This window comes from Raphanus sativus, unplaced genomic scaffold (genome assembly GCF_000801105.2).
Source record: "Raphanus sativus cultivar WK10039 unplaced genomic scaffold, ASM80110v3 Scaffold0162, whole genome shotgun sequence".
Classification (NCBI taxonomy): Eukaryota; Viridiplantae; Streptophyta; class Magnoliopsida; order Brassicales; family Brassicaceae; genus Raphanus; species Raphanus sativus.
In genome coordinates, this window is record NW_026615482.1 from 1 (window position 1) to 23,981 (window position 23,981).

The following is a 23,981-nucleotide window of genomic DNA, read 5'->3' on the forward strand; positions in this document are numbered from 1 at the left end:
TAAATTCAAATCCACAGAAAAACACACTTAAACCTGTTTGCCAAAAAAAAAAAAACACACTTAAACCATATCTAGTGAAGCACCCCGAGGGAACCGAAGGTAAAACTCTTTGTTGCACGTCACACGCGTGCAACTCGTGTTTGTTTTCTCTTGGAAAGGGGAATATTTGATTCGGGTATAATTTAGAGGTAACACTGGTAAACGAAGTACTTAAAGAGGGACCTAAAAATAAATAAGATAAACTCGAGGGATCACGCAAGGGTAATTCCGGTAAATTACATAAGTAAGTTTATAGATATAACAAAACAAACCCTAGAAGATAAAAAACTTTCACGGCCGACATATCTTATTCGATTCCGAGTCGCATTGGCTTCCGGTTCTGCTGCTTTTTTCCTGGTAAGAAGTCGTTGTCATCTCTGTGTGTGTCTCTCTCTCTCTGAATACAAAACTGTTGTGTTTGGTTTTCATTCGTTGTACTGATAAGTTTTGTTCGATTGATTATATGTCTTCGAACATGCAAATAATTTTATTTGAAACATAATATTGTCTGCTCTCTGCTGTGAAAACATTCATAGGTATGTGTCTGAATTAACTGGAGATTCCCCCTGTAATTACGGTCTGTAGATCAATTTGTTTAAAAAATCAGTGAAAGTTGTGTTCTGCTGAACAAGGTAGAGGCATGAGTGTATGTTTCGTGATGTCATGACACATGCTTTCTTTATGATAGATGGCAAAGCGCTTGGAACATGAGCATTGCAATGGTTCATAGGGATTTAGAGAGGGAATGGGAGAGATCAATGTGGACTTGTTTCATATTGTCTTTTTTTCTTTCTTTATTATTATTGGAGTTTCTTTTTCCAAAAAAAAAAAAAAAATCATGGGAAGATCTGGAGAAAAAAATAGATTTTCTTTTCATAATAGCTTTTGGAGCACATTGGAGCTTTGTGGAGCACCAAGGATTGCTCTCACTTGGTTTGCTTCATACATATATTGGTCTTATCATCATCATCTTTTTTTCTATATATATTCTGATGATAGATGGAAAGCTGGTCTGAGTGGAGGTTCTTTGCCTATAGCAGTGAACTTTGGTCCTTTATTTATTTTGTCCTCTTTTATTTGTATCTGCAGTTACTTTTGTTTTAACAACATTTGCAAACAATGAGTGGTCGATTTTCTCGGTCCATCTACGTTGGCAACTTGCCCGGCGACATTAGGGAGTCTGAGATTGAAGATCTCTTTTACAAGGTCAGTTTAGTTCTGCCTACCTACCTTCTTTTTTTTGCATGACATCCCAACTGTTCTAAGAGAATCTTTTCTCAGTATGGCCGCATAGTTGATATTGAATTGAAGGTTCCACCTCGTCCTCCATGCTATTGCTTTGTTGAGGTATTTTTCTTTGTATCAAACATTTACATGGTCTTAATAAAAAATGTACAAAGATGTTAGTTTTAAGTTTACCGAACTCTCTATGTTGAGTGTTTTGTAGTTTGAGCATGCTCGGGACGCGGAAGACGCAGTCGATGGCCGTGATGGCTACAACTTTGACGGCTCTCGCTTGAGGGTAATAAAACATTTCATTTCTTACCAATTTGGCTTTTTGACAGGATTGGTCTTATACTTGACGTGCCCTGAACACCTCCTTTGAATTGCAGGTTGAGCTTGCCCATGGTGGTCGAGGGCAGTCTTCTGGTGATCGTCGTGGTGGATACCGTGGTGGAGGTGGTGGCTATGGTGGTGGAGGTGGTGGTGGATCTGCCCGGTTCGGCGTCTCACGACACTCTGAGTTCCGAGGTTTGTGTAATTAGAAAATTGGTATCTGTAAAGTTTGATCTTTCTGATGGTTTCAATGTATTCTTGGATGGCTTTATGCAGTTATTGTCCGTGGACTTCCGTCATCTGCTTCATGGCAAGATTTGAAGGTTGTGATGGACGACTACTTTATAATATTTTTGGTTGTCTACTTTATTTAGATATATATATATATTAAAACCCATCGTTTCAGGATCATATGCGGAAAGCTGGTGATGTGTGCTTTGCTGAGGTCACTCGTGACAGTGATGGCGCGTTATAATTTTACACCTTCTTACCTTTTTACCTTTTATTCAGCCTCGAGCAGCGTTTGCGTTTGGGATATATTGTGGTTAATGTCCTTTTCTCCTTACACATGACTTAATCTTTATTATGGTCAGGAACTTATGGTGTCGTTGACTACACCAATTATGATGACATGAAGTATGCTGTAAGTTCCCCCTCTGTCTGTCCTTCTCTCTTTCTGTATATCAAAACTATTAATTTTTTTTTTAAAGTTTCCTATGCTGAAAGTTTGTGATTGTTGTTCAGATAAGGAAGCTTGATGATACAGAGTTCAGAAACCCCTGGGCTAGAGGCTATATCAGGGTATGGTTTCCCCTTGCAGTCTTCATCTGTGTGCTCTCCTTGACTGTAACGTGTGTGTGTGTGTTTATCTAGGTTAAGAAATATGAAAGCTCCCAGTCGAGAAGCCCAAGCAGAAGCAGAAGCAGGAGTAGAAGCCGTAGCAGAGGCCGTGGTCGCAGCTCTAGCCGCAGCATTAGCAGAAGCAGGAGCCCAAGGAAGGATCTTAGGTGCGTTTGTTTTTACACTGGATCTTCTGTATAGCTCTTCCTATTATGAACAGAGTTAAAAATTTGGGATTGTGTGTTTTTGTTTATCAAAATCTTCATTGCAGTAAATCACCAAGACGGTCCCTTTCCAGATCGATATCAAAATCTAGATCGCCATCTCCCGACAGAAAGAAGAGTCCTCCTAGGTAAACTTGTCATCTTCCCTAACTTTTTCAGTATCAAAATCATGATATGTTTCTAATCCTTCTTTTCACTCAGGGCAATGTCGAGGTCCAGGTCTAGGTCTAGGTCTCTTTCAAAATCACCTGCCAAGGTATATACAAATAAGTTGCATTTTAAGTTTATGGGAAAAAGGGCCAAACAGAGACTAATCTGAAACATGTTAAAAAATTGTCTCTTTCTCAGGTTCGGGAAGGCAAAGAGTGATTGCTAAAGTTGTCAAGCCAAAGATGGAATGAAGATAAGACTTTGGAGTTTTATTATAAAGCTCAAAGTTTCAGTTGGTTCTCTGTTGGATACTTTTTAATTTATATGTGGCTACTTTCAGTTTAAAACATGTTATTTTTAACGGTTCTTTGAAACATTTGTGAAACAATATTTTCAACTCTTAAATTTCATTCTACTTCTAAATGTCTTGTTCTACTTCTAAATGTCTGGTAACATTACAGGTGATGGGTGACATATGTTCAAAATATAATGGTTTGTTATAGTCAATTATATGGAGTCGTTTATCAGCGGACAATCCAAATAACACGAAATAAAGACAATGTCCATTAAGCATGACCATTTTTAGACATGAACAGTCCAAATAAACATGAACTACCTGACTTCTTAGTTCTTAACACATACTATCATTATAATCTTTTGTTTATAAGTTCGAGTGAGATTTAATAAGAATGTATGGACTTTGGGATGCTACAATTAGAGTTCAATTTCTAGATCTATTTAAAGGTTAAATGTGAAATATCAAGTTTATTAAGCTTGGTGGTCTTGGTTGATGAATGAATTTGGTAACAAGTGTGATCTCAGTTTGATTCTGAACCGACTCCAACAGAGTCTGTTTTTTTCCCCCAGGGGTCGTTGAAACCAACCAACTCATGGCTTAGCTTGACTTGATCATATGAGCCAAAGGGTAATAGATCTTCCTGATTAGAAAGAATATCGATCTTAACAACAACACGAATTAAGGTCTTTTAACTCGTGTTTTGTGACAATTCTGTTCTCTATTGATTAGTTCAACAGAGCTTTGTGAGAGTTCCTTCGGTATCAGTGTCTTTTTGGTGCATCATTGCGTCTCTAAGTGTCAATGCTTTGGTTGATCAAGTTGATTAACAGAATAAGAAAGGTGAATACTTTTCGGTGAGGAAGTTGTATGTTAACATAAACCATTGAAATCATGTATGCGTAAATAAGAAAAAATAATTTTTTATTCAAAGTTTAAACAATCTCCTTGAACTGATTCAAAACCCTAAAATAAAAACACAAAAGTACATCTTTAACAATATATAAAAACCGTGTGACCCAAGTTTTGAGACTACCCTAATTTCAACCCCCTTTCTTCCCAATCATCGATCTATCGTACAGCACAGTCCGACACAGGGGGCAAGTGTTTCTGCGCTGAAGCCACACCAACAGACAACCATCGTGGAAGACATGAGAACACGTCATGCGTGTAGGTACACCATGTTTCGAATTCGAACCACGGGAGACTCCGAGATTGTCGAGACAGATGGAACACGGTTCTGTTTCCATCTTTGAACTCTTCAAGTCTTCTTTGCTCATCTTCCCTTGTTGAGCCATCCTCTTTAACACCTCTTCCTTCGATGGAGAAGGGGTTACCTTGGCCGTGAAGCTCAAGATTAAACCGTTACGACCAAAACGTACTCCAGCCCATGAGATCTCTGAAGCTAGGTAATCAGCTAACCAACGGTGGCTAACGAAAGAATCTTGGAGAATCTCGCTGCGGCTAAACCCTAACTTGGTTGCAGCCCTTGAGATCTTTGGAGCTAACCAATGGCGGTTGATGAGTTGATCTTGGATGAGCTTTCGGATGGAGCCATGACTTAAGTAACGAGGGAGACTGATATCTATGCGAACGCTTGGAGAAACTTGAATCTCATCAGATATTGTCTCGACGATGATTATGATTGAGGTTGGGTTACTTCGTGAACGTCTCTCAGTTAGTTCTATGTCGCGCAACTCCACATGGGGACGAATCATGTTTCGAAAGAGAGAACCTTTTTTCAATTGTGAAGCTAATTCTTCATGACTGTGAGATATATATAGGCGCGTTGTCATCTATCACTTTTCCTTTTCTCTTTGATTCTTTCTGTTTTGTTTATAAAATTTCCTTTTTTCGACTAAAATTTCCTTTTTTCTTTTATGGGTCGACTACAGTTATAAATTAATTATACTGTAATTTCAGGTGGTACGAATATACAATTTTCATTTTAATTGATTAAAACCTTTTAAAATTTATTGTGTTTTCTAATTCATTTTGGTAACTTTGTATATACTAGATTTTGATCCTCGTTTTCAAAGCACGAAATAATTTGTGTTGTGAAAGTTGAAAAACATAACAAATCTTTTATTAACGATTTGAAAATGAATAGACCCGCATCATTTAAACCCTTCATATACGAAAGTTTTGTTTATTAATCTTTGGATTTTTATTTATCACAAATTATATCATAAAAAGATTTTGCAAACATAAATTAAAATTTATAGAATTATCACTGTATTTCATTTTTTCTAAAATTATAGAATACCGAAATTTTTGAATTTCAAGCATTTAAATTTTATAATTTTTTTTATGTTTTATAAATATGGATTTGAAACACAAGAGGTAACAATAGAGATAATACTCCAGATCAAACTGATTTTAAGAGGCAAAATAAATGTGCTAAATATGTAAAACGAGACAATTGTAGATTATTGGTTAAGATTACAGTTTTAATGAAAAATTAGAAGAAAAAGTTTACATAAAACAACATATTGGCTTTGTGGAAAAAGGCTATAAGAATAGAGTAAATTCTTAATAGTATAAAGATTAATTAAAAATAGTAGTCCAACAGAAAATGAAATGTCGAGCGAAATCTTTTTTTCTTTTGAACACCACATATTATAAAAGCAACACATAGCCAAGATAGTTGGTTAGGGTAGAAATGTTTGAGTACAAAGTTGTCTTCGCCGACGAATCAGCCCTAATATTCAGAGTACGTGAAATGAAAACAAAAGAAGAAGCAGAGAAATAGGAGGATAGAAGCTCGATGTTCCTAGTAGAATATTATTAAAGAAGAATTGCAATTTGCAAACCACATTCTTGCATGTAGATAAACCTTCTAACCAGAAACGTGGAAAATAAAATGGCTAAGCAAAGACAAAATCTCAGATTTCTAAATTTCAGTCAACTAAGAGCATCCACATTGGAGATGTAATATAAAGTTCACACGCATCCCAAAAAAGGAAAATAATATATTAACATTATTTTTTTGAACCTGTCTCACAAAAGTTCACTGGAGTGAACCTGTCTCTTAACTATTCTGCGGATCCCACGACATGTGGCGGTCCGCAATTGGTTTGATTATTAATCTTTTTTTTTTTGAAAAAAGTCAAAAAGTAAAAAAAAAAAAAAATGTTTTGTGAACCTCCCCACGAGATTCACCAATAGAGATACTCTAAAAAGAAGCTGATTTTAAACAAAGATAATAGAAAGTACAAAAAACAATCAAGCTGATAGTAAATCAGTCTCTTCCTTGGCCATGGAAAAATAAAATTATCCTTAAGAAATCATTGCTGCGAGCATATATTAGTGCTTTTGATAGTTACTACATAAGTCAGTGTTTATGATAGTTAGTACATATATCAGTGATTATAAATGGATTGAAAGATGAACATCTTCAATACCTTCTTCTTTTTTTTCTCCCTAGCTGATGAAACCTTAAAAACCAAGCACTTACATAGACTTTACATCCTCAGCGTAGTCCATGAAGGTGTAAATGTATTGATTCTTAACAAAATCAATTCCTTGGACCCTAACTTTCACGACAGTGTTTCTCTCCACATCGTAGTAGAAAATATAGAAAGGATCAGAAAGAATGGAGGGTGAAAACACAATTTCACTGTCGCCAGTCATCCCGACAACATTTAACCTGGCAATGGCATCCACACCAAGATTCTTCCAAAAAGGTGGCAATACGTAGGTTTTCTTCGACCATATATGTTGTTCAGCATCATCTAGAACCATCAAACCAAGACTTGTAGTTCTTCCACCGAAAAAACCAACTTGATCAAATTGAATCGCACCTAATTTACCCTTGTAATTTATCAGGGATGAAGAGCAAGTTAAATTGATTTCCAGTGGTTTGAACTTTTCAGAACTAACATCAAAGCAAATGACAGTAAAATTTTGTCCAACTCCAAACCCGTCGTTTTGATAAGCTAAATAATACAAAACCCCATTGATACATATCCCACCAATCTCAGGGTATCGTTTTAGGGAACATTCAATCATTCTCCAAGACAGTTTCCCCGTTCCTAACGTCAAAACTTGATGCTCCTCGGAGAATTTAGGATATGTTCTTCGTCTAACCGACATGCACAGTACCTTATACTCTTCTTTTATGGGATCATACCCTAAGTAGGTTCTCACATGACCCCTTCTTGTTCTCGCTGCAGGTAATTTTTTGAACTGTCCTGTGCTAGGATTGAATATCGTCATCATCTTTGAATCATTACATCCACGTTCAAACCACATATCACCAGGACAAAGCAAGCCACGGACAGGGCGATGAATCAGAAAGGACCCCATTCTGGTGGGGATAGTGATATGATTATCCACAACTACATGAGACAAGTCCTGGTCTGGATTTCGAGGTGGTTGAGGTGTCGAGTAGGAAAACAACTTACCGTCAACATGGAACGTGAACAAGAGACGCGGACGTTCGCAAGACCTCGCCACGAACGAATGGGTGAAGACTCTACTAGAGAAAATAGAAGCCCATTCCTTGGACAGGCAACGAAATCTCGATAAAGATTTTGCGGTTAGTCTCGAGAAAATCTCAAAGATGAGATCAGCTGGGATCGACTCTGAGTTCTCAACTGATGTCGAAGAAGATCGAGTCTGGGGATTCTCCGCCTTTGAGACATGCTTCTTCTGCTGTTTTTTCATGGTGCACAAAACCCTATATTGAGAGCAACTTATTTTTCTATAAAATAATGTTGGTACGAAGTAACTGGTCAATAATATATATATACTACCAAGTTCTTAAGCTACGGCCCAATTTTGAACCCTAGAATTCCGATAGACAAACCCTAATTTCAATATATATTTACTTAAATTAGGGTTACTGAATCGAATCTAGGAACGATATATATTTATATTGGAGTTGGATCACTAGGGAATTAGAAGCTGGCCATGCATTGAGTCAGAAACAGAGTATGTAGAAGCGCGGAAATAAAAATACTGGTTATTATTTATGACATGAGTTAAAATATCCAAATTTTAGCACAAAAAGACATTAGTTAAAATACATTAATTAAGTTCAAAAAATACATCATTTTTGGTCAAATGGTAATAAAATTGAAAAATAATCCTTGCATTGAAGACTGATCTGAATCTAGTTAGATATATAAAACGAAAACATAAAATTTCAAATACAACTATAAACTTCCAATCCAAATTTTAGCAGAAAAGAAAAAAACTATAAACTTCCAACGTGTTTAAAAAAAAAAATTCTACTAACATTTTGGACGCAAATTTTGAAAAAGTTTTGGATTTTGAAGCTAATTCTGAAGTGGGAATCGGATATCAATTAAGCTTATGTGCCTACCTATATTAGAAGTGCTAATCAATTTTCATTTTTCAGTAAGATAGTTGGCCAAGTAACTACCCCTTCATATACCGTGTTTAACAAGTTTTATAAAAAGGAAAATGGTGTAGGGAGTTATGGTCTCTGCATATCGTGAGGTAACCCAACGAAGCAGTGCCTAAGTCATATGTTGTTAGAAAACAATAGAAACCAAAACCATCAACGTTTTAAGTCATTGATCTTTGTATAATTTTCTGCCAAATTAAATATCTTTCGTAGCTCTTGATTGGCCGTATAACCGTATCAAAAATGGTGGTCTTGTGTTGCAGAAAGGTCAATTTATCAAATTAGAGAATCCTGTCCTAACTAAAGTAAAAAAGATAAAAAAAAAATTACCAAAAAAAAACTATATAAAAATTAATCCCGTTTTGTGGTAAGCATAGAATATTTCTTCATTTTTCTGATGTAAAACAATTTAATTGGAGATGCAATTTAATTGGAGATGCAGGGAATCGAACCTGTGCCTCTCGCATGCAAAGCGAGCGCTCTACCATATGAGCTACATCCCCGATATGCTAGAATTAACGAAAAGAATTTCAAATAAACAAAAGAATAACAAAAGAGAAAAAGAGGCCGAACTGAGTTTATTGCTGCAAGAAACGTTATGAACAGAGTCTGTAACCGGCGGCTGCTCTGCTCCCATAGCTGAATAGCCCGAGAAAGCTTTATGTGAGACTTTTCTAAAAACAGTTTTTGTATTTTTTTTGCCATGGTTTCTTTTGCAGTTTCTGTAACTCTTACGCTCGAGTCACTTTCAGACTGATGAACCGGTAGAAGATGTAAGACGACGAAGTATCTTTACATCATTCCGACTTGTTCTTGAAAAATAATTGAGGTATATGCGTAGGTATTAGATTAGTGGAAGGGCAAAGCAGAGCAGAAGTGAGAAGAAGAGCTGGAAGGCACATCAAAAGAACCGAAACGTTTCCTCTGTTTTCACTACCTATGCATCTAAAGATTATAACCATACACATCCTCGATGTTTCTAGGTACTCTTCTCCATATCAAAGCCTGGTTTCTTCAAGAGCCCACATTCAGAAACCCGGAGCCACGTCTCAGAGAATAGAGGAAGAAGATGAAGTGGATGAGACCAGTGTGGAGGCTAGTGACATTGACTCAGTCATGACTCAAACTGGAGTTTCTCGCAGCAAAGCTGTCAAGGCACTCAAGGGTCACGATGGAGACATTGTTAGTGCTATAAAGGAACTCACTACTTAAAGAGAGACTGAATCTCTCCCTCTCTTGCTTTGTAAGACTTAGGAACAACACAATCACATTTAAAAACAGCAAATACCAATCCACACAGTTTCATTTAACGTCAGTCACACTAAGCCCTTTTATTTATACACAAACAAAGCCATTAAAAAAAAAGGATCGAAACTTCTTGTCCAAGGAAGTTCCAGTACTCAATCATCCTTGATGACATGTTCCCAGTCCGAGTATGCAGATGGTTCAGCGCCGACGTGCATCTTCATCTGTGAATCTCGACCTAGTGTCATCATCGAGTCTGGCCAGAGGTGATCACAAATTTGCGTCTTGTTTCTTGGCTGATCGTCTCCTGAATCTGAATCTATGTCCAAGCTGTTGAGGGACTTCTGTACTTGCTCAGCTTCTCGGCGTTTTAGTATCTGGAATCTATCCATTACATCAGCCACATGGCTGCTTCTGTCAATTTTAGCCATCTCCGAAGCTTGATCTAGATTCTCCATTCTTGTCTCTGTGAAGTTCTGAGAATTGAGTTTGCAATCTGTTTCCTGCGGCTTCAGAATCTGAACCCTGTCTATAACACCAATATCTGAATCCGGGCAGTTCTGAGATTTGAGTTTGCGCTTTGTTTCCAGATGCTTCAGAATCTGAAACCTGTCTATAACATCATCATATTTTTTTCTGAGCATCAGGCTTGACGTTCCCATGATTTTCCTGTTTTGAACCACCGGTAAAGCTTCTGGACAAAAGTGAAAATACTGCATCCACGGGATTAGAGTTGAATTTAAAGCTTTGTGGTGCGTCATGACTCATTGTTACTACATTGTTCCCACCATAGCTTCCGTGTTTGATGAGTGATTCAGTCGTCTCCGGCTCTACAGTTTTCATGATGGAAACCGATTTCTGCGGGTTAAGAACAGGTTCCTGCATAAAGGTTGATGCATCTGCAGAGACCTCTGAGAAATGCAAAAGATGAACTGTTAAAAAAACAAATACTTTTGAAGACGTATTCGCAAGATAATGCGCAGAGTAAGTTATAAAGTTATTAACCACTGTTCTGCAATTTGGAATTATCAATCTCGTTCTTCATACGATGATAGCGAGCCATGCAAGTCGAGGAACATAAGGCCGCTTCAGTTTCGAGCCAGAGATTCTTGTACAAGAGAGTTTGTGGGTGGTTTTCTTCACCATCAGGAAAGTTGGAAGCAAGTATGTTCTTAATATTCTGCAAAATTAAGATTTCGTATATAAGAAGAGTTTACAAATATGGCACACATATATTATGTAAGTACATACCTGGGTCATCTCAGTCGTATCCTTATCCTCCGGTTCTTTGAAGCCAAAGCTGTCTACTGGCTTGACATTAAATCCTTGACAGTCTTTAGCAACTACATTTGGGGCCTGAAAAGTGTATTCTTAAGCAACTAATAGAAGACAAGAACAATCAATGTATTTCATCTATCAAAAATATAATATATATAGGTCCGGAACATAGCACATATCAAGAATTTACCTATTCTCATGTGAAAAGCTCATAAGAAATAAATGATCCGCTCATAGAGCATGCAAATAAATATCTTTTTAACTTCTACCTACCAATCTACCATATAATTTCACAAATGTCAGGGTCGAGCTGCATCAAATACCTCATTAAGATCAACCACGTTTGGACAGGATACATTCATAGCTTGAGTTGGAACCGATGCTTCCCCTCCTGCTGTTGTCTTGTTACTGGTGATATTCTTTAAGCACTTGGTGAGATTCTCTACGACTTTATCAAGGTTCTCAAGTTGTTCCGGCATCAGCCAGCTCCCATTGTTGAGGCATTCGTAAACAAGCACTTCTGACAGATTATGCATGGCATTAATCACGGAAGAAACTCTTGGAGAAGAAGGCGGGGATGGGAGATCTCCTTGATCGCATAAATGCTTTTCAGGTGATCGGCCAGTTGAGACATCATCTGCATCCGATCTACTACTACTCCCTTTGATACAAAGATCTGTCAACAAACTGGTCTTCTTAGCTCTATTCATCGTATCAAACGGTTGTTCCTGGGGCTTACATGTCTTTGCACTGGCTTGAACAGCTTCACTAGGTTGATTAGCACTACCTTCGGAAAGGGTTTTATAGTTGACAGCTGAATGAGCAGCATAGCCATCATCCTCCTTCAATCCACCACATAGATCACTTCCCATAGAAAACACAGTAGGAGCTGAAGGTCCCTCAGAAGACACCATGAAGTGGTTCCAGGATCTATGCTCATTGCAATTCAAATCTTCAACCGCTTTCTTAAAGGAGCTCTCAGAAATACCATTCTCAATGTCAGCGACCAACGAATTCGGCATCTGATAAAGGGAGGAGACACCACCACTACCTTCTGGTTTTTCCTTAAACAGTGAACCCGAGGACTCGACATTGAACTGTAGCGGGTTGGAAGAACGGAGACTCCTTGAACCAGGCGAGCCAACAGCCTTCTCGGACAAAGGCTTGACATGACCAGTGGCTTCACCATATCCAAGCAACACGTTGAAATTCACCGGTTCAACAGAAGAACCGTGCAAGCTTGGTCGAATACTCTCACCAAAGAATGACTTTCCATCATCTCCTAAACGAACCCCAGTCTGACTTCCATCAAAGAGAGCTTCCGTTTTCATTGGTAAAGACGGAACAGGTACGCAAGGCTCCACGGAAATACCAGGGACAGGATCCATACTCTCAGGTTTATCATAGCCATGACGGTAGTAATCTCCAGGACGTTTATCATCAAAAGCATAAACACCAGAAGGCGGGATAGGCTTATAGAACGTCTCCTGTGAATTCCTGTTCAGCGTATCCGCTAAAGAAGCAGAGGTAGCTGAGGTATAAGGCACCCACTCATAGCGTTGCCTCTCTAAGAAATTCTCAGTGGGAAACGGCACAGCATCAGATGATGATGATCCCCTTGAAGGGTTAAATCCACTCGGTGAGAACAAGTCTTTACGAGAATCTTCAGCCCTGGGACCCAAGTTCCCTGCAAGAACACAAACCCACTTTGGCGTTAAAAATCTTCGAACAACGAACCAGTGATCCAATACAGAGTAAACTCATTATCATATCATAATTAACCAGAGCCGATAACATCAAATTAAATAACAAAACTTAGATCTCTCTCCTCGAAACCACGGTTCGAACCCATCACAGTACTAATTTAAACACTAAACAGTTAAAACCCCCAAATATGATTTCGAAAGGGGATTAAGATATTTATATATACCAAACGATGAAGAAGGCGTCTGAGAGCGAGAATTATCACCATACGGTGGATAATTGGACCAATCAGCCGGCGATCGGTGGTAAGAGCCTTGAGAAACCATCGGATCAAACTCTCCTTGGTATGTTGGATCATAGGACTGAAAAGGTTGGATCGGCGGCGCAGAGGTTGGAGGATGAGGAGACGGAGAAGTGAGAAAGATCGGGTACGGTACTCCAGAGAAACCGCCGTAGCAATATCCGTCTGCCATCGTTTTTCTCTCCCACCAGAAAAGTAGAAGCGACTGATGTGTGATAGAAGAAAATAAAAGGTGACTGGACTTCTCTGCAGCTAAGTGCTGTGGATATATCATAGTTAAAGTTTCTTAATGGGCCGTTTAATGGCCCAGAGAAACCATTTAATTATCTCAATTAATTTAATTGAAAAGTAAAATTTAAGTGTCAAATTAACTATCACCACAACTTGTTTAGAGTACAAGTATATACCAAAAATGATTACAAATTAACAATTTAGACAATTACTTGTTTGATTTGATAGATTTATCTGGATAAATTTTTTCCTTTTCTGGATAAAATAGATTCTCGTTTGAATATTTTTTTCTTACTCTAACCAAAACTGTAAGTGTATGAAGAAATGAATAAAAGCATATTGTTTCAGTTTAACTAATGACCATTCACATCTTCATTTCTCTCGTCTCACATGCAAACCAAACGCCAAGCCTGTTGCTCAAAAAAAAGAATATCAAAATACATAACCAAAAGCAAAGTCAAGTAGTTGAGCTGTGTAGATAGTAAACGGCAGGCAGTTTTGTTTTACCATTGAGAGTTTCAGAAGAACAGAAAGTACACCCAAACTAGTTATATAATAAAAGTTTGAAGTATATGTGAGATTCCACAGATAATGTCATAATAACTCACAATAAAAAAGACGTGTTAAAAAACAAAAACCTTATCTATATAAGAACACTACCGATACAAAGTCAAGAAGTAGCCACATTATACAGTACGCAACAAGTTACCCTCATAAACTGGCCCCGGATAAGGTGAAAACTGAAAACCAACAACAAATATACACAACAAGGTTCTACGGTTTTCAGATCATCAGTGAAGCTCTGAAGTCTGTGGTTAGACTGCAAACTGATATCAAGAACAGAATCGCAACAACGGCCGCCCTAAGAAGTCCTCCGTATGAACATCTCACGGGTATAATCTTCTTAAACAAGAATCTTGTTCTGCTCTTTGATCTCATCAGCTTCCCCTTCTTTATAGCTTCCCCGTCCGTATCCTCAACCTGTGCAGTTACCATTCATTTGTTACCGTCCTAATCTCACAGAGAGTAACAATCTATGTGAAAAATGGTTGTTATTCTCACCTCTCTCTTGATAGTTTGCAGACGCAACCTTCTTGAGGCGTTCCCATGGATTACATAGTCAGTGGTAACACCCTCAGGTTGTTCACGCCGAGGCTGTAACTTGATACCTGTTCTTGAAACATCATCGCTCATGTCACCTGCCGAGCGCTGTTGCTGATACGCTGGTGCAATCTGCAACCAATTATATATATATATATATATATATATATATATTATTAATAAGAGTTAATGATTCCGTTTTTTTCTTAATGAGCACACGAACAAAATGAAGTTAAGAGTTTCGAACCTGATCTGGCACTGCACCGTCGAACTCACACGGAAAAACAAAGTCTTGATCGTCTTGGAAATCAAGAACCGAATTGAGGAAGCGGGATACATCTGTATCTTCTTCGTCGTTTGTACCGTACTGAGTCTGAATCTGGAAGTTGTTGTTGTTATGGTTCCCGGAGAAGTCACTAGAGCTAGGCTGAAGAAACGCGTTGAAAGAGGATCCAAACTCGGACTGGACTTGAGAGTGTAATGGAGAGAACACTGTCATGGACTCCAGCTCCGGAAACGACAGCCAATCAAGATCTCCAAGCTGTGTGACATCAAAATAAAATAAAATGTGAAGCAAAAAATGACAATGAGTTAAAAAGAAAAATTCACACACCTTGGAGGTAGTAGCCTCATTGCAAGCACCACCATTACGAGAATCACCGGAGATTACAAGAGAAGACTCAGGCTTCACAGCGACCATTGATACTTCGGATTTAGTCTTATCTAGGGAAGATGTTGGAGACGAGACAGCTTCTTCTTCTTCCACTAAACTCGGGTCTTGTTTCTTGAACAATTTGCATATAACAAACGGACTCTGCATATATATCAAAACAAACACATATCATCTCTGACATTAAATAAACCAATTTTGGTATTCAATGGTTAATTAATTACACATGTACATTTCAATTATTATTACCTGGCCAGGGTTAATGCCACAGAGGTCGTGCTCGGTGGCGCGATACTCGTGCATAACCCAGTTCGTTCGCGTTCCCTTAGGAGCACGACCAGAGTGGAAAACCAGAGTTCTCTTCACGCCGATGACCTTGTTCTTGCCGGATTTAATCTTCCGGTCTTTTCCAGTGGCCTTCCAGTGGCCTGCGAGCGTTGACCGGTTCTGTCTACTTCCGTTAGGGTGCTTCCGGTCCAATGGACAGAAGAAGAGCCACTCTGAGTCTTTTGTTTTTGATCGCTGAAAAATCTACAGACACAAAAAAAAAAAAAGCTTTGATTTAGTCCACACACTAAAAAAAATTGAATCAATTCAATAAGAAGAGAGTTAAGTTAGGTGTATATACCAGGTAGATCCCAAGGCTCGCATTTGCAGATATCGATCTCTCGAATGGCTTTGACGTCGTCATCGTGACCTTTGATTTTCCTGCGTAGATAGTAACTGACTAGCTCCTCGTCCGTTGGACGGAATCTCAGTCCCACTGGTAATGAATCCACTGTTAATTCTTTTATATTCTGATTCATTGATCCAACTTTTCCTAGAAAGAAACTTTTTTATCTTTATAAAATCAGAGATGCTATTCAAAAGTAACAGGAAGAAGAAGAAGAAGACAATAAGCTCGGATATGATTTGGTAAAGTGAAGAAGAAGATGTGAAGTTTGATTTTTTCTTCTTCTTTTCTTTGGGTTTATTATAGACGTGATGAGAGCGGTTCGTGGTTTCACGCGCCAAACCGAGTATAATACGCGTTTGGGTAGGAAATAATTGAAGTACGACTTTACCCTATTCGAGAGGTGAAAGAAGTTGGTTGTACTTGTATCGAAGATGTAGGGGTAAAATAGGGAAGTAGATGAATGTGTTTTGTCAGATAACAAATGGCACGGAGACACGTGGATGAGAGAAAGAAAGTTTCGCCTATCGGTCTCTCTCTCTCGCTTGTTGAGTTTCTCGGAAGGTTCGATTTCTTCATCTTGACTTTTTGGGGGGAGAGAAGTTGTCTTTCGATTCTCTGAATATTCGGACATTCTGACATCTTTATTTATGTCTGTGTTATGACGTGATAAAATTCAATGAAGCACGCAGCAATCATTCGAGGGTATTATGTTAGTATAATTTAGTGATATACCGTAACGCTGTAGTTATTCAAAAAGCGATGCAAAGTGATTTACTTTATTTGACTAAACCCCGCTTGGTTTTGCTGCTTATAACTCTATAACTACTAGATTTTAACCAAACTTGTTAAAGCATAATGGTACATTAGTAGCAAATTTTTTTTTTTTGTGGTTCCAATAACAACTTACTTTGTATTTCATGTAAAACAAAAAAAAATATCATATCATGCTCTCCAAAAATGTAACTATAAGGTCATTGATATTCTTCCCACCACACGGCCGAACATTATTTCCTTCGTCCATGTATTTTGGAAGTGGGAGATTTTTCCTTAAAATTGGACTAATAACCTAATCATTTTTTCTTTGCAGTTTTCTAGAGCCGAATAAAGATGTTGTATATATTTCTTCATAATAGTAAGGTTATTACTAGGAACAACTAAAAATAGGACGCAAGTCTCAAAACACATGAGGTCCACAAAACTTCTTCCACACGTCTGAGTCCATATCAAATCCCAAATACAGAAACCCTATTTTTGCTCATGAGTCTATCTGCTAAACTCTAATATAAGTCATTAGCCTTCTGTAGATAACTAATATTAGCCATCCCCAAACTGAATTATTCAACACACACAAGAAAAGAGCAGAGATTCTCCATAAAATTCGGAACCCTCTTCATCTATATAACCCTGACCATGTCCTCTTCATTTGTTCAATCCTAGGGTCATCAATAAAAATCTTGTCTAATTTTTTCAATCTCCACAGCCTTAACCCAACCAAAACAAAACTAAACTAAATAATGGGTGGCTGTGCGAGTAAACCCAAGGAATCAGACATGAACAACGAAGAAGGCTCTGTTCCTAACAAGCCTGTGTCTGAAACCATAGTACAGGAGAACAACACGGAAGAAAGCGGTGAGAAACAGAACCAGACAGAGACTGAAACAACTTCTGTCGAACCTAAGGAAGCATCTGAGGTCGAGCCGATCAAGGAAACATCTCCTGCTGTTGAGCCAGAGGTTGCAGCAGCTGTGGAAGAGTCATCTTCTGCTGGTGAGGCTGCAGCACCTGAGAAGGTGGAGAACGCAGCGGCTGCAACAGAAAATGCTGAAGCAGCTGTGGAAGCGGTCGTCGCTGCTGAACCAGTAAAGGATGAGGTTAAAAAGGAAGAGAAAGAAGTTGTTGTCGCTATTTGATTGATTAAATCTTGTGAAAATGTTTTGAATGTTGTTGTTTACCACCTGGATTTGATTTGCTACTAACTGGTTTTATCGAGCTGTTTCTTTGTATTTCACAATGGTTATTCTTTGATTCAATTAAATAAAAATCAGTTTTGCTTAATGGAAATTTAGAATGAGCATTCATTAGCTATTTTCGTGATTGAACTACGATCTCAGCCTGTTTCCTCTATCGAAAACAATATCGAAAACAGTGGAAGACGTTTTTTTGTTAAGATCTTGTTAAAAAAAGTCATTTATAACACGTAATAAATGTTTGCTGATAAAAAAAACACGGAAAAAGGTTAACTGGAGCTTCATTATTAGTTGATTGATTTTCTTGCCATTTAACACTACTCCGGATGATCACGTAGAGTTTCGAAACCAGATTCGTATGGGGATCGAAACTTTTAAAAAACCACTAATCCACCATCACATGATTATTATTAGTTGAGTGCTGTTTTTTAGTTTTGTGATTTTACTCCATAGCTTAATTTATGTACCAACATGGACAGAGGACAATTTGTACAAAACAAAACCTGAAAACTAGCAGTGTTTTTGTAACAAAAATCTTTAAATCACGAAACCCTAAAATCCGTAGGTTAAATTTAAACATACACACTAATTCATGGATTTTTTCTTTTAGAGATTTCAACCTAAGAAGTAAATGTAAATCCAAAATTATATATACAATGGTTTGTATTTTAAAATCGTAAAAATTTAACAGAAAATATTTGAAATAAATATGCATATCAGTAGTTAGTATCATTTATCATGTTTTTTCTGCACAATTACCTTTTTGAACTTATGTATATTTTTATAATCAATAAAAACAAATTATCAAATTAAAATTAGTTTTTAGAATTATTCTTGAATTTTACAAAAGAATTAATTAACAAAGTAAATTATCTAAAAAAATATGACTCGTTGATTAAATCTAGTTGACAAAAAAGTAAGAAAAAAATAATAGCAATTTACTACTGCCCGTGCCTCATAAATATCACCATGTAAGAAAGAGAAGAGAGGATTTATATGTAAATTTAATAAACATATAGATCTAAGAATCTAACCAATTAACGGAGTGCCACGTGAATCCCGTCTCTTTCACCGCCAAGTAAATACAAAATAAACGGAGAGAAGTTAATGAATGAGCGACAAACATGGGTGTAAATATCAAAAAAAGGAATAAAATATAAATAATATGAAGTGGAAAAAAGTAGATGAGGTAGGCCCCACTAAGTGGAACCGTTTGATAACGGAGTTACATTAAGACATAACATGTCTGATCTATAAATACTTCTCCATCTTCTTCAATCACTCTGTTCTTCAGCTACCATATAGTTTCGAATCAAAACTAGGGTTACAAAATTTCTCTCAGGTATGCCTCTCTCTCTTTCTCATTTTCTTGATTGGAACCCTTTTCTATAAACTTAATGGAATATTTTCTATATATTTAATAATTAAAACGTTTTATCGTTTTTTTTTTTTTTTTGAAACACACGTTTTATCGTTTTATATTACTGTTTTTGTTTCGTAATTTTCAATCAGAATTTCTACAATCATATATGTTTGTTTGTCTATTGCTATAAGGTCCAAATGGTTGATTTTGGGCAATTGATCATTCTGATTAGGAATAATAACAATGTGTACAGTGGATCGATTTCAATATTAGTAATATATCATGGCATGTTATGTTGAGTTGATTGTTGACGGGGTTTTATTTTGACATTAATGTGATCGTTGAGTTTATCTATGTGATAGTGAGTGAGCTTATATATATTTTTGTGGAATGAAACTGAAATTATCTGGAAAAGATGGGCGCTTAACCTTGTGATTATGATCGTTTAACTGCATTTCTTGGGTCATGCTCATGTAGTGTGAAGACAACGTACGAGAAAACAAACAATGGAGGTATATGGAAACTCACCCGTGGTTGGTTCCGCCAATGTTATCTACTTGTCTGCGTTACTTGGTCGCGATGGACCCAACCCATGTCACAAATGTGACTGGAAATGCGAGAACGAAAATGTGTGTGGAAATATGTACCGTTGCAAGCTAACCGGGTTGAACCATGTCTGTGACAAGAACTGCAACCAACGGATCCTGTATGATAACCACAACTCTTTGTGCCGAGCCAGTGGCCGGATATTCCCACTCTCACCGGCTGAGGAACAGGCTGTTAGAGGAGTCCGGAGGAAGCTTGATGATGAGAGTCAAACCTCTGAAAGCTGCGTCAAGCGCCGCCGACGTGACGCTCAGTTTCTTTCTTCTCCTTTCGAGAGGTCTTTTGCTGCCGTGAGCCCAATTTGCAGCCAGGCTGGAGATGGAATGGAGATGAACTAGAGATCTTTCTATCTCCGAGGGAATAATAACTTACCTTTCTTTTCGATTTTGGACAAACTATGTAATAAGAGATAATTATTCATGTTCTCTTCCAGGGAGACTAGGTGTAGCTCCCGGTATGAAGCAGCATTTTATCTTAGTACCGTTGAACTCTTATGTAGTAGTTAACGTAGGAGAGACTTCATGATTCTGCTGCTCTGTTGTGGACGTTTCTTGTTTTAATATAACTTGTTGAAGTAGAAGAATAACACAAATGTTTCAGCTGTTGCCACTGATGTGTTTAATTCGCAGCTTGTCCTTGTCTTCTGGACAAAGTGGTAGAGGCAGCTTTTGTTTTGGTAAGCCTCAGCTGTTATAAGATACCACTGATCTTAAATATTTATATAAAAAACTGAATAGTCTTAAAACTAGCACATTGTGATTGTGATTTCGAAATTAGAATAAAAATAATTTTTTTTTGATAGGTGAATATTTTTTTAGGATTCTTGATCAATAAATTTTATTTTTAAATAAATTTTAAAAATGTTATTTTGGAAAGTTATCATTTTTTACAGAGAATTATTGTAGATTTGCGATTGTGATTTAGAAATTAGAATAACAAAAAAAATTGTTGATTGATGAGTATTTATTTAGAAATTTTGATCAATATGTTGTATTTTTAAAATATTTTTTTTTAAATGCTATTTTGGAAAATTCATTTTTATTTGGAACAATTGTAGAGTTGTAATTGTTATTTAGAAATTTGAATAACAATAATTTTTTTTGATAAAAGCATATTCTTTTAGAAATTTTGATCAATTTATTGTATTTTTAATAATTTTTTAAAAATGTTATTTTAGGAAAATTGTCAATTTTATAGAAAATATTTTATATTTGGATAATAATTTAGAAATTGGGATAACAAAATATTTTGTTGATAGATTATAAGTTTTTATAGAATTTTTGATTAATATGCTGTATTTTCAAATAAACTTTTTAAAAATGCTATTATTAAAACTTTATCATTTTTATAGAGTATTATTGTAAATTTGAGATTCTGATTTATAAATCAAGATAACAAAAAACTTTGTCGATAACTTTGCGTGTGATATAACACAGCGGATGAAATATTGATGCGATTAACTAATTAAGAATCTTTTTTCGGTCAACTAATAGTGAAGAATCTTAAGGCCGTGGTTTACACAAACTCAATATATTATTTTTGTTGTGTGTAAATCTTGTTCTGGTGTTGACAAAAAAAAAAATCTTGTTCTGGTGATTCCTGAGTTATTGTCATATTGGCATCCAATTTAAATCAATAGTCAAAAATGTTCCTAATGTTTAATAATCCTTATCCATATAAATTGCAATACAGCATCAACTGCGCAGCGCGTAGACTTCACAACCTCTACTAAAAAGCGCGTGGATCCATCTGTTCGTAACTAAAAGGGATAAAGAAGGATAAAACCGTGAAGGAAACGAAACAAAAAGCAAGACGTGGCTCACTCGCATTGGATGTTGCTTCCTATACTCAATCTCGCTATTAACTAATTAATTTCCTTAAACCAGTACAAGTGGTTTCTTCTTCTTCATCATCGTCTCTCTCCGAAAAACAACCTTTACGCCATCGTTGACGTCTCAGATGATCCAACAACCTTCTCACCACAGGTAAACCCCTAGCTTAATCGAACTTTCCTCGATCTGTTTGATCCTCTTATCGATTCGCCACTCGAGATCACCTCTAGGTTTTGTTAGATCTGTACTAGCAAAATGGATTTTCCAGAGAATCTACCAGACATGGGAAGATTAGAGCAGATCGTATCTCACTTCTTCCCCAAGGCACTCCACATCATCCTCGACTCCAGAATCCCTTCCTTACAATCCCGCGTCGGCGTCCGTTCCCGCGACCGCCCTAACCTCAAAAAGAGCGATAAATGGTTCAATCTCGTCATGGGAGACCGTCCCGCCGCGCTGGAGAAACTGCATTCTTGGCATAGGAACGTATTAGACTCAATGATCATCGACATCATCCTCATCCATCCCAACCACGACGACGAGACTGTGATCGAGCGGTGGGTTGTTCAATACGAGAACCCGCTAATCATGTCTCCTCAGAGCTCAGATCCTCGTTACCAGAAGGTTTACAAGAAAGCCATCATCCTCCTCCGCTCTCTCCACGCGCAGACTCGCCTTCTCCCCGCCTACCGAGCCTCCAGGCAGCTCAGCTCCTCTCTCGCTTCCTCCTCCTCTTCAGGTTACGAGATGGTCTACAAGGTTTCGTCTTTCAGCGACGTCTTCTCTCCTCCCGTCACTGAGACCATGAAAGAGTTCCGCTTTACCCCCGTCGAAGTGCCTCCGGGGCGTCTCTGCGTTTCTGTTACTTACCGTTCAGACTTGTCTGACTTCAACCTCGGAGCTCACATCACTCTGCCTCCCAGGATTATAACCGATTACGTCGGGAGCCCCGCGACGGATCCTATGAGGTTCTTCCCTTCTCCAGGGCAGAGCTTTGAAGGTGCTTCTTTTCAAGGTAGACGGCGGCCTCCGTTGACTACTGAACGTCCGCATAGCTGGAGTAGCGGCTTTCAAAGACCTCCTACGCCGAACCAGTCTTTCTCCCCTCAGTTTTCACCTGATTTTTTCCACTCGTCACGTACTGATGGTGGTTATGGTTATGGTGGTGACAGTCATCACCAGCTTTCGCCTCCTTTTTCGCCGTCGGGTTCTCCTTCTACTCCGAGGAGGATTAGTGTGAGGCCTGGAACTGCTCCAGTGACCATTCCTTCTTCGGCTACGTTCAATAGATACGTTTCGTCATCGTCTAACTTCTCTGAGCCGAGTAGGAATCCTCTCCCTCCTTTTTCCCCTAAAAGCACCAGACGCTCCCCTTCCTCGCAGGACTCTTTGCCTGGGATTGCTTTGTACAAGAGTTCCAGAAGCGGAGAGTCTCCTTCTGGTGGATTAATGAACCACTACCCTGGCCACAAGGTTGTTTTTATGTGTAAATCTTGCTTCATGCACTTGTGTTTTGTATTGCCTCCTCCTTACCTGATATGTGGTGTGTTTGATTTTTGAATCGGAAATCTTTCAGCTGACGAAGGACAGCAAATATGATTCAGGCCGGTTCTCTGGACTGCTGTCTTCAAGTGGCTCACCAAGATTCGGGTTTTCTAGGAGCCCCAGTAGATTATCTTCCCAAGACGATTTGGATGACCCTGATTGCTCATGCCCTTTTGATTTCGATGATGTTGACGAGTCTGGACTTCAGTACAGGTAAAAAATGGTTTTAACCCCATTACTTACTTTAATCATGTAAAGGATGTTTGTATTAGTTTTCTGATATCTTTGCACAATCTCATCAAGAAAAAACAATTACATCTTTGACTGTTTGATGTAAGGCGTGAAGGTGTGTAATTGTTGACATCTTTAAACCTTGCATTTATCTCACTGTCTATCGTTTTTGGCTTTGTCAATTTCACTTCTTAATTGGGTTCAATTGGTGCAGCCAAAGTCTTGACCGGAGGAAAACTTCAAGCTCTATATCACAGTCGCTACCTATAGGGAGGAAGTCACAGGACGCAGCGGTTGGAGTCCTGGTTCAGATGCTAAAGACAGCACCGCCATTACGACAAGACTCGAGCACTTACATGGCGTCAATGTCTGGGGTTCAGAGAGAAGGCACAGAATCTGAATTTTCCATGGCTCGAAGTACATCAGATGCGCTAGAGGAACTGAGAAATTACAAGCAGCTCAAAGACTTGCTTCTCTCCAAATCCAAGAGTTTTGGTGGTGAGACTCGTGTTCACTGAGCCAAAACCAAAAGAGCAATCAAAGTTATTGAGTTAATAATCTGATGACTGTTTGTAAATATGGATTTGATGACTGCTACTTTAGCTCATGTTTTAGTTTCTGTTAAATAACCTTTGAGAAAAAAGAAAAAAAAAAGAGTTTGTAAAATGACTTACCTTTCAATATGTACATAAGTGTACTAATAAAGTTTGAAATCTTTTCATTTCAATATTTGCTAAATCTATAGAAGTCTT

The 23,981-nt window shown here is 37.9% G+C and overlaps 7 protein-coding genes and 1 non-coding gene across 9 annotated transcripts; 4 read left to right on the top strand and 4 right to left on the bottom strand.

The window, feature by feature from the left end:
• The first annotated feature begins 299 nt into the window (after positions 1 to 299).
• Positions 300 to 3,233, top strand: LOC130501313 (serine/arginine-rich splicing factor SR34A). Its single transcript, XM_056996201.1, has 13 exons — positions 300 to 396; positions 1,129 to 1,245; positions 1,321 to 1,386; positions 1,487 to 1,561; positions 1,653 to 1,791; positions 1,873 to 1,919; positions 2,003 to 2,060; positions 2,190 to 2,239; positions 2,341 to 2,397; positions 2,470 to 2,603; positions 2,708 to 2,788; positions 2,862 to 2,916; positions 3,009 to 3,233. The coding sequence occupies exons 2-13, from the start codon at positions 1,159 to 1,161 to the stop codon at positions 3,027 to 3,029; spliced, it is 870 nt and encodes a 289-aa protein (XP_056852181.1). The 5' UTR covers positions 300 to 396; positions 1,129 to 1,158; the 3' UTR covers positions 3,030 to 3,233.
• An 865-nt stretch (positions 3,234 to 4,098) lies between these two features.
• On the bottom strand, positions 4,099 to 4,921 carry LOC108858827 (uncharacterized). The gene has a single exon (XM_018632694.2). It carries the CDS (start codon positions 4,899 to 4,901, stop codon positions 4,149 to 4,151), a length of 753 nt encoding a protein of 250 aa, XP_018488196.2. The 5' UTR covers positions 4,902 to 4,921; the 3' UTR covers positions 4,099 to 4,148.
• A 1,637-nt stretch (positions 4,922 to 6,558) lies between these two features.
• Positions 6,559 to 7,773, bottom strand: LOC130501317 (F-box protein At3g49450-like). Its single transcript, XM_056996206.1, has one exon. The coding sequence runs from the start codon at positions 7,771 to 7,773 to the stop codon at positions 6,559 to 6,561; it is 1,215 nt and encodes a 404-aa protein (XP_056852186.1).
• Positions 7,774 to 9,729: 1,956 nt separating this feature from the next.
• Positions 9,730 to 13,245, bottom strand: LOC108862587 (uncharacterized). Its single transcript, XR_008939618.1, has 5 exons — positions 12,933 to 13,245; positions 11,326 to 12,689; positions 10,976 to 11,080; positions 10,730 to 10,904; positions 9,730 to 10,635 (listed from the first exon to the last, which is right to left on the bottom strand). It is a non-coding gene; the product is annotated as an uncharacterized LOC108862587 (transcript).
• Positions 13,246 to 13,867: 622 nt separating this feature from the next.
• Positions 13,868 to 15,953, bottom strand: LOC108805267 (NAC domain-containing protein 62). The gene is given in 7 exon segments (XM_018577265.2): positions 13,868 to 14,219; positions 14,301 to 14,471; positions 14,587 to 14,880; positions 14,953 to 15,153; positions 15,259 to 15,525; positions 15,527 to 15,540; positions 15,638 to 15,953. Coding segments are annotated over 7 exon segments (1,323 nt in total). The 5' UTR covers positions 15,816 to 15,953; the 3' UTR covers positions 13,868 to 14,021.
• Positions 15,954 to 17,101: 1,148 nt separating this feature from the next.
• LOC108860228 (uncharacterized) lies at positions 17,102 to 17,740 on the top strand. Its single transcript, XM_018634129.2, has one exon. The coding sequence runs from the start codon at positions 17,200 to 17,202 to the stop codon at positions 17,593 to 17,595; it is 396 nt and encodes a 131-aa protein (XP_018489631.1). The 5' UTR covers positions 17,102 to 17,199; the 3' UTR covers positions 17,596 to 17,740.
• A 1,126-nt stretch (positions 17,741 to 18,866) lies between these two features.
• LOC130501318 (uncharacterized) lies at positions 18,867 to 20,230 on the top strand. Its single transcript, XM_056996207.1, has 2 exons — positions 18,867 to 18,994; positions 19,493 to 20,230. The coding sequence occupies exon 2, from the start codon at positions 19,522 to 19,524 to the stop codon at positions 19,957 to 19,959; it is 438 nt and encodes a 145-aa protein (XP_056852187.1). The 5' UTR covers positions 18,867 to 18,994; positions 19,493 to 19,521; the 3' UTR covers positions 19,960 to 20,230.
• Positions 20,231 to 21,460: 1,230 nt separating this feature from the next.
• Positions 21,461 to 23,956, top strand: LOC108863531 (autophagy-related protein 13a). Of its 2 annotated transcripts, XM_018637987.2 has the most exons (4): positions 21,461 to 21,606; positions 21,684 to 22,926; positions 23,030 to 23,211; positions 23,444 to 23,956. In XM_018637987.2, the coding sequence occupies exons 2-4, from the start codon at positions 21,709 to 21,711 to the stop codon at positions 23,745 to 23,747; spliced, it is 1,704 nt and encodes a 567-aa protein (XP_018493489.1). In that variant the 5' UTR covers positions 21,461 to 21,606; positions 21,684 to 21,708; the 3' UTR covers positions 23,748 to 23,956. The 2 variants fall into 2 exon arrangements, with proteins under 2 accessions (XP_018493489.1, XP_018493488.1); XM_018637986.2 differs by having other exon boundaries at positions 21,497 to 22,926.
• Positions 23,957 to 23,981: the final 25 nt, after the last annotated feature.

What these genes read in the sequence shown, in the direction of transcription:
- LOC130501313 (XM_056996201.1), top strand. Translation starts at nt 1,159, where the DNA reads ATGAGTGGTCGATTTTCTCGGTCCATCTACGTTGGCAACTTGCCCGGC. An exon ending in ATGATGACATGAAGTATGCT is followed by an intron (nt 2,240 to 2,340) that starts GTAAGTTCCCCC and finishes ATTGTTGTTCAG; the next exon opens with ATAAGGAAGCTTGATGATAC. An exon ending in AGCCCAAGGAAGGATCTTAG is followed by an intron (nt 2,604 to 2,707) that starts GTGCGTTTGTTT and finishes TCTTCATTGCAG; the next exon opens with TAAATCACCAAGACGGTCCC.
- LOC108858827 (XM_018632694.2), bottom strand. Translation starts at nt 4,901, where the DNA reads ATGACAACGCGCCTATATATATCTCACAGTCATGAAGAATTAGCTTCA.
- LOC130501317 (XM_056996206.1), bottom strand. Translation starts at nt 7,773, where the DNA reads ATGAAAAAACAGCAGAAGAAGCATGTCTCAAAGGCGGAGAATCCCCAG.
- LOC108860228 (XM_018634129.2), top strand. Translation starts at nt 17,200, where the DNA reads ATGGGTGGCTGTGCGAGTAAACCCAAGGAATCAGACATGAACAACGAA.
- LOC130501318 (XM_056996207.1), top strand. Translation starts at nt 19,522, where the DNA reads ATGGAGGTATATGGAAACTCACCCGTGGTTGGTTCCGCCAATGTTATC.
- LOC108863531 (XM_018637987.2), top strand. Translation starts at nt 21,709, where the DNA reads ATGGATTTTCCAGAGAATCTACCAGACATGGGAAGATTAGAGCAGATC. An exon ending in ACCACTACCCTGGCCACAAG is followed by an intron (nt 22,927 to 23,029) that starts GTTGTTTTTATG and finishes GAAATCTTTCAG; the next exon opens with CTGACGAAGGACAGCAAATA. An exon ending in GAGTCTGGACTTCAGTACAG is followed by an intron (nt 23,212 to 23,443) that starts GTAAAAAATGGT and finishes CAATTGGTGCAG; the next exon opens with CCAAAGTCTTGACCGGAGGA.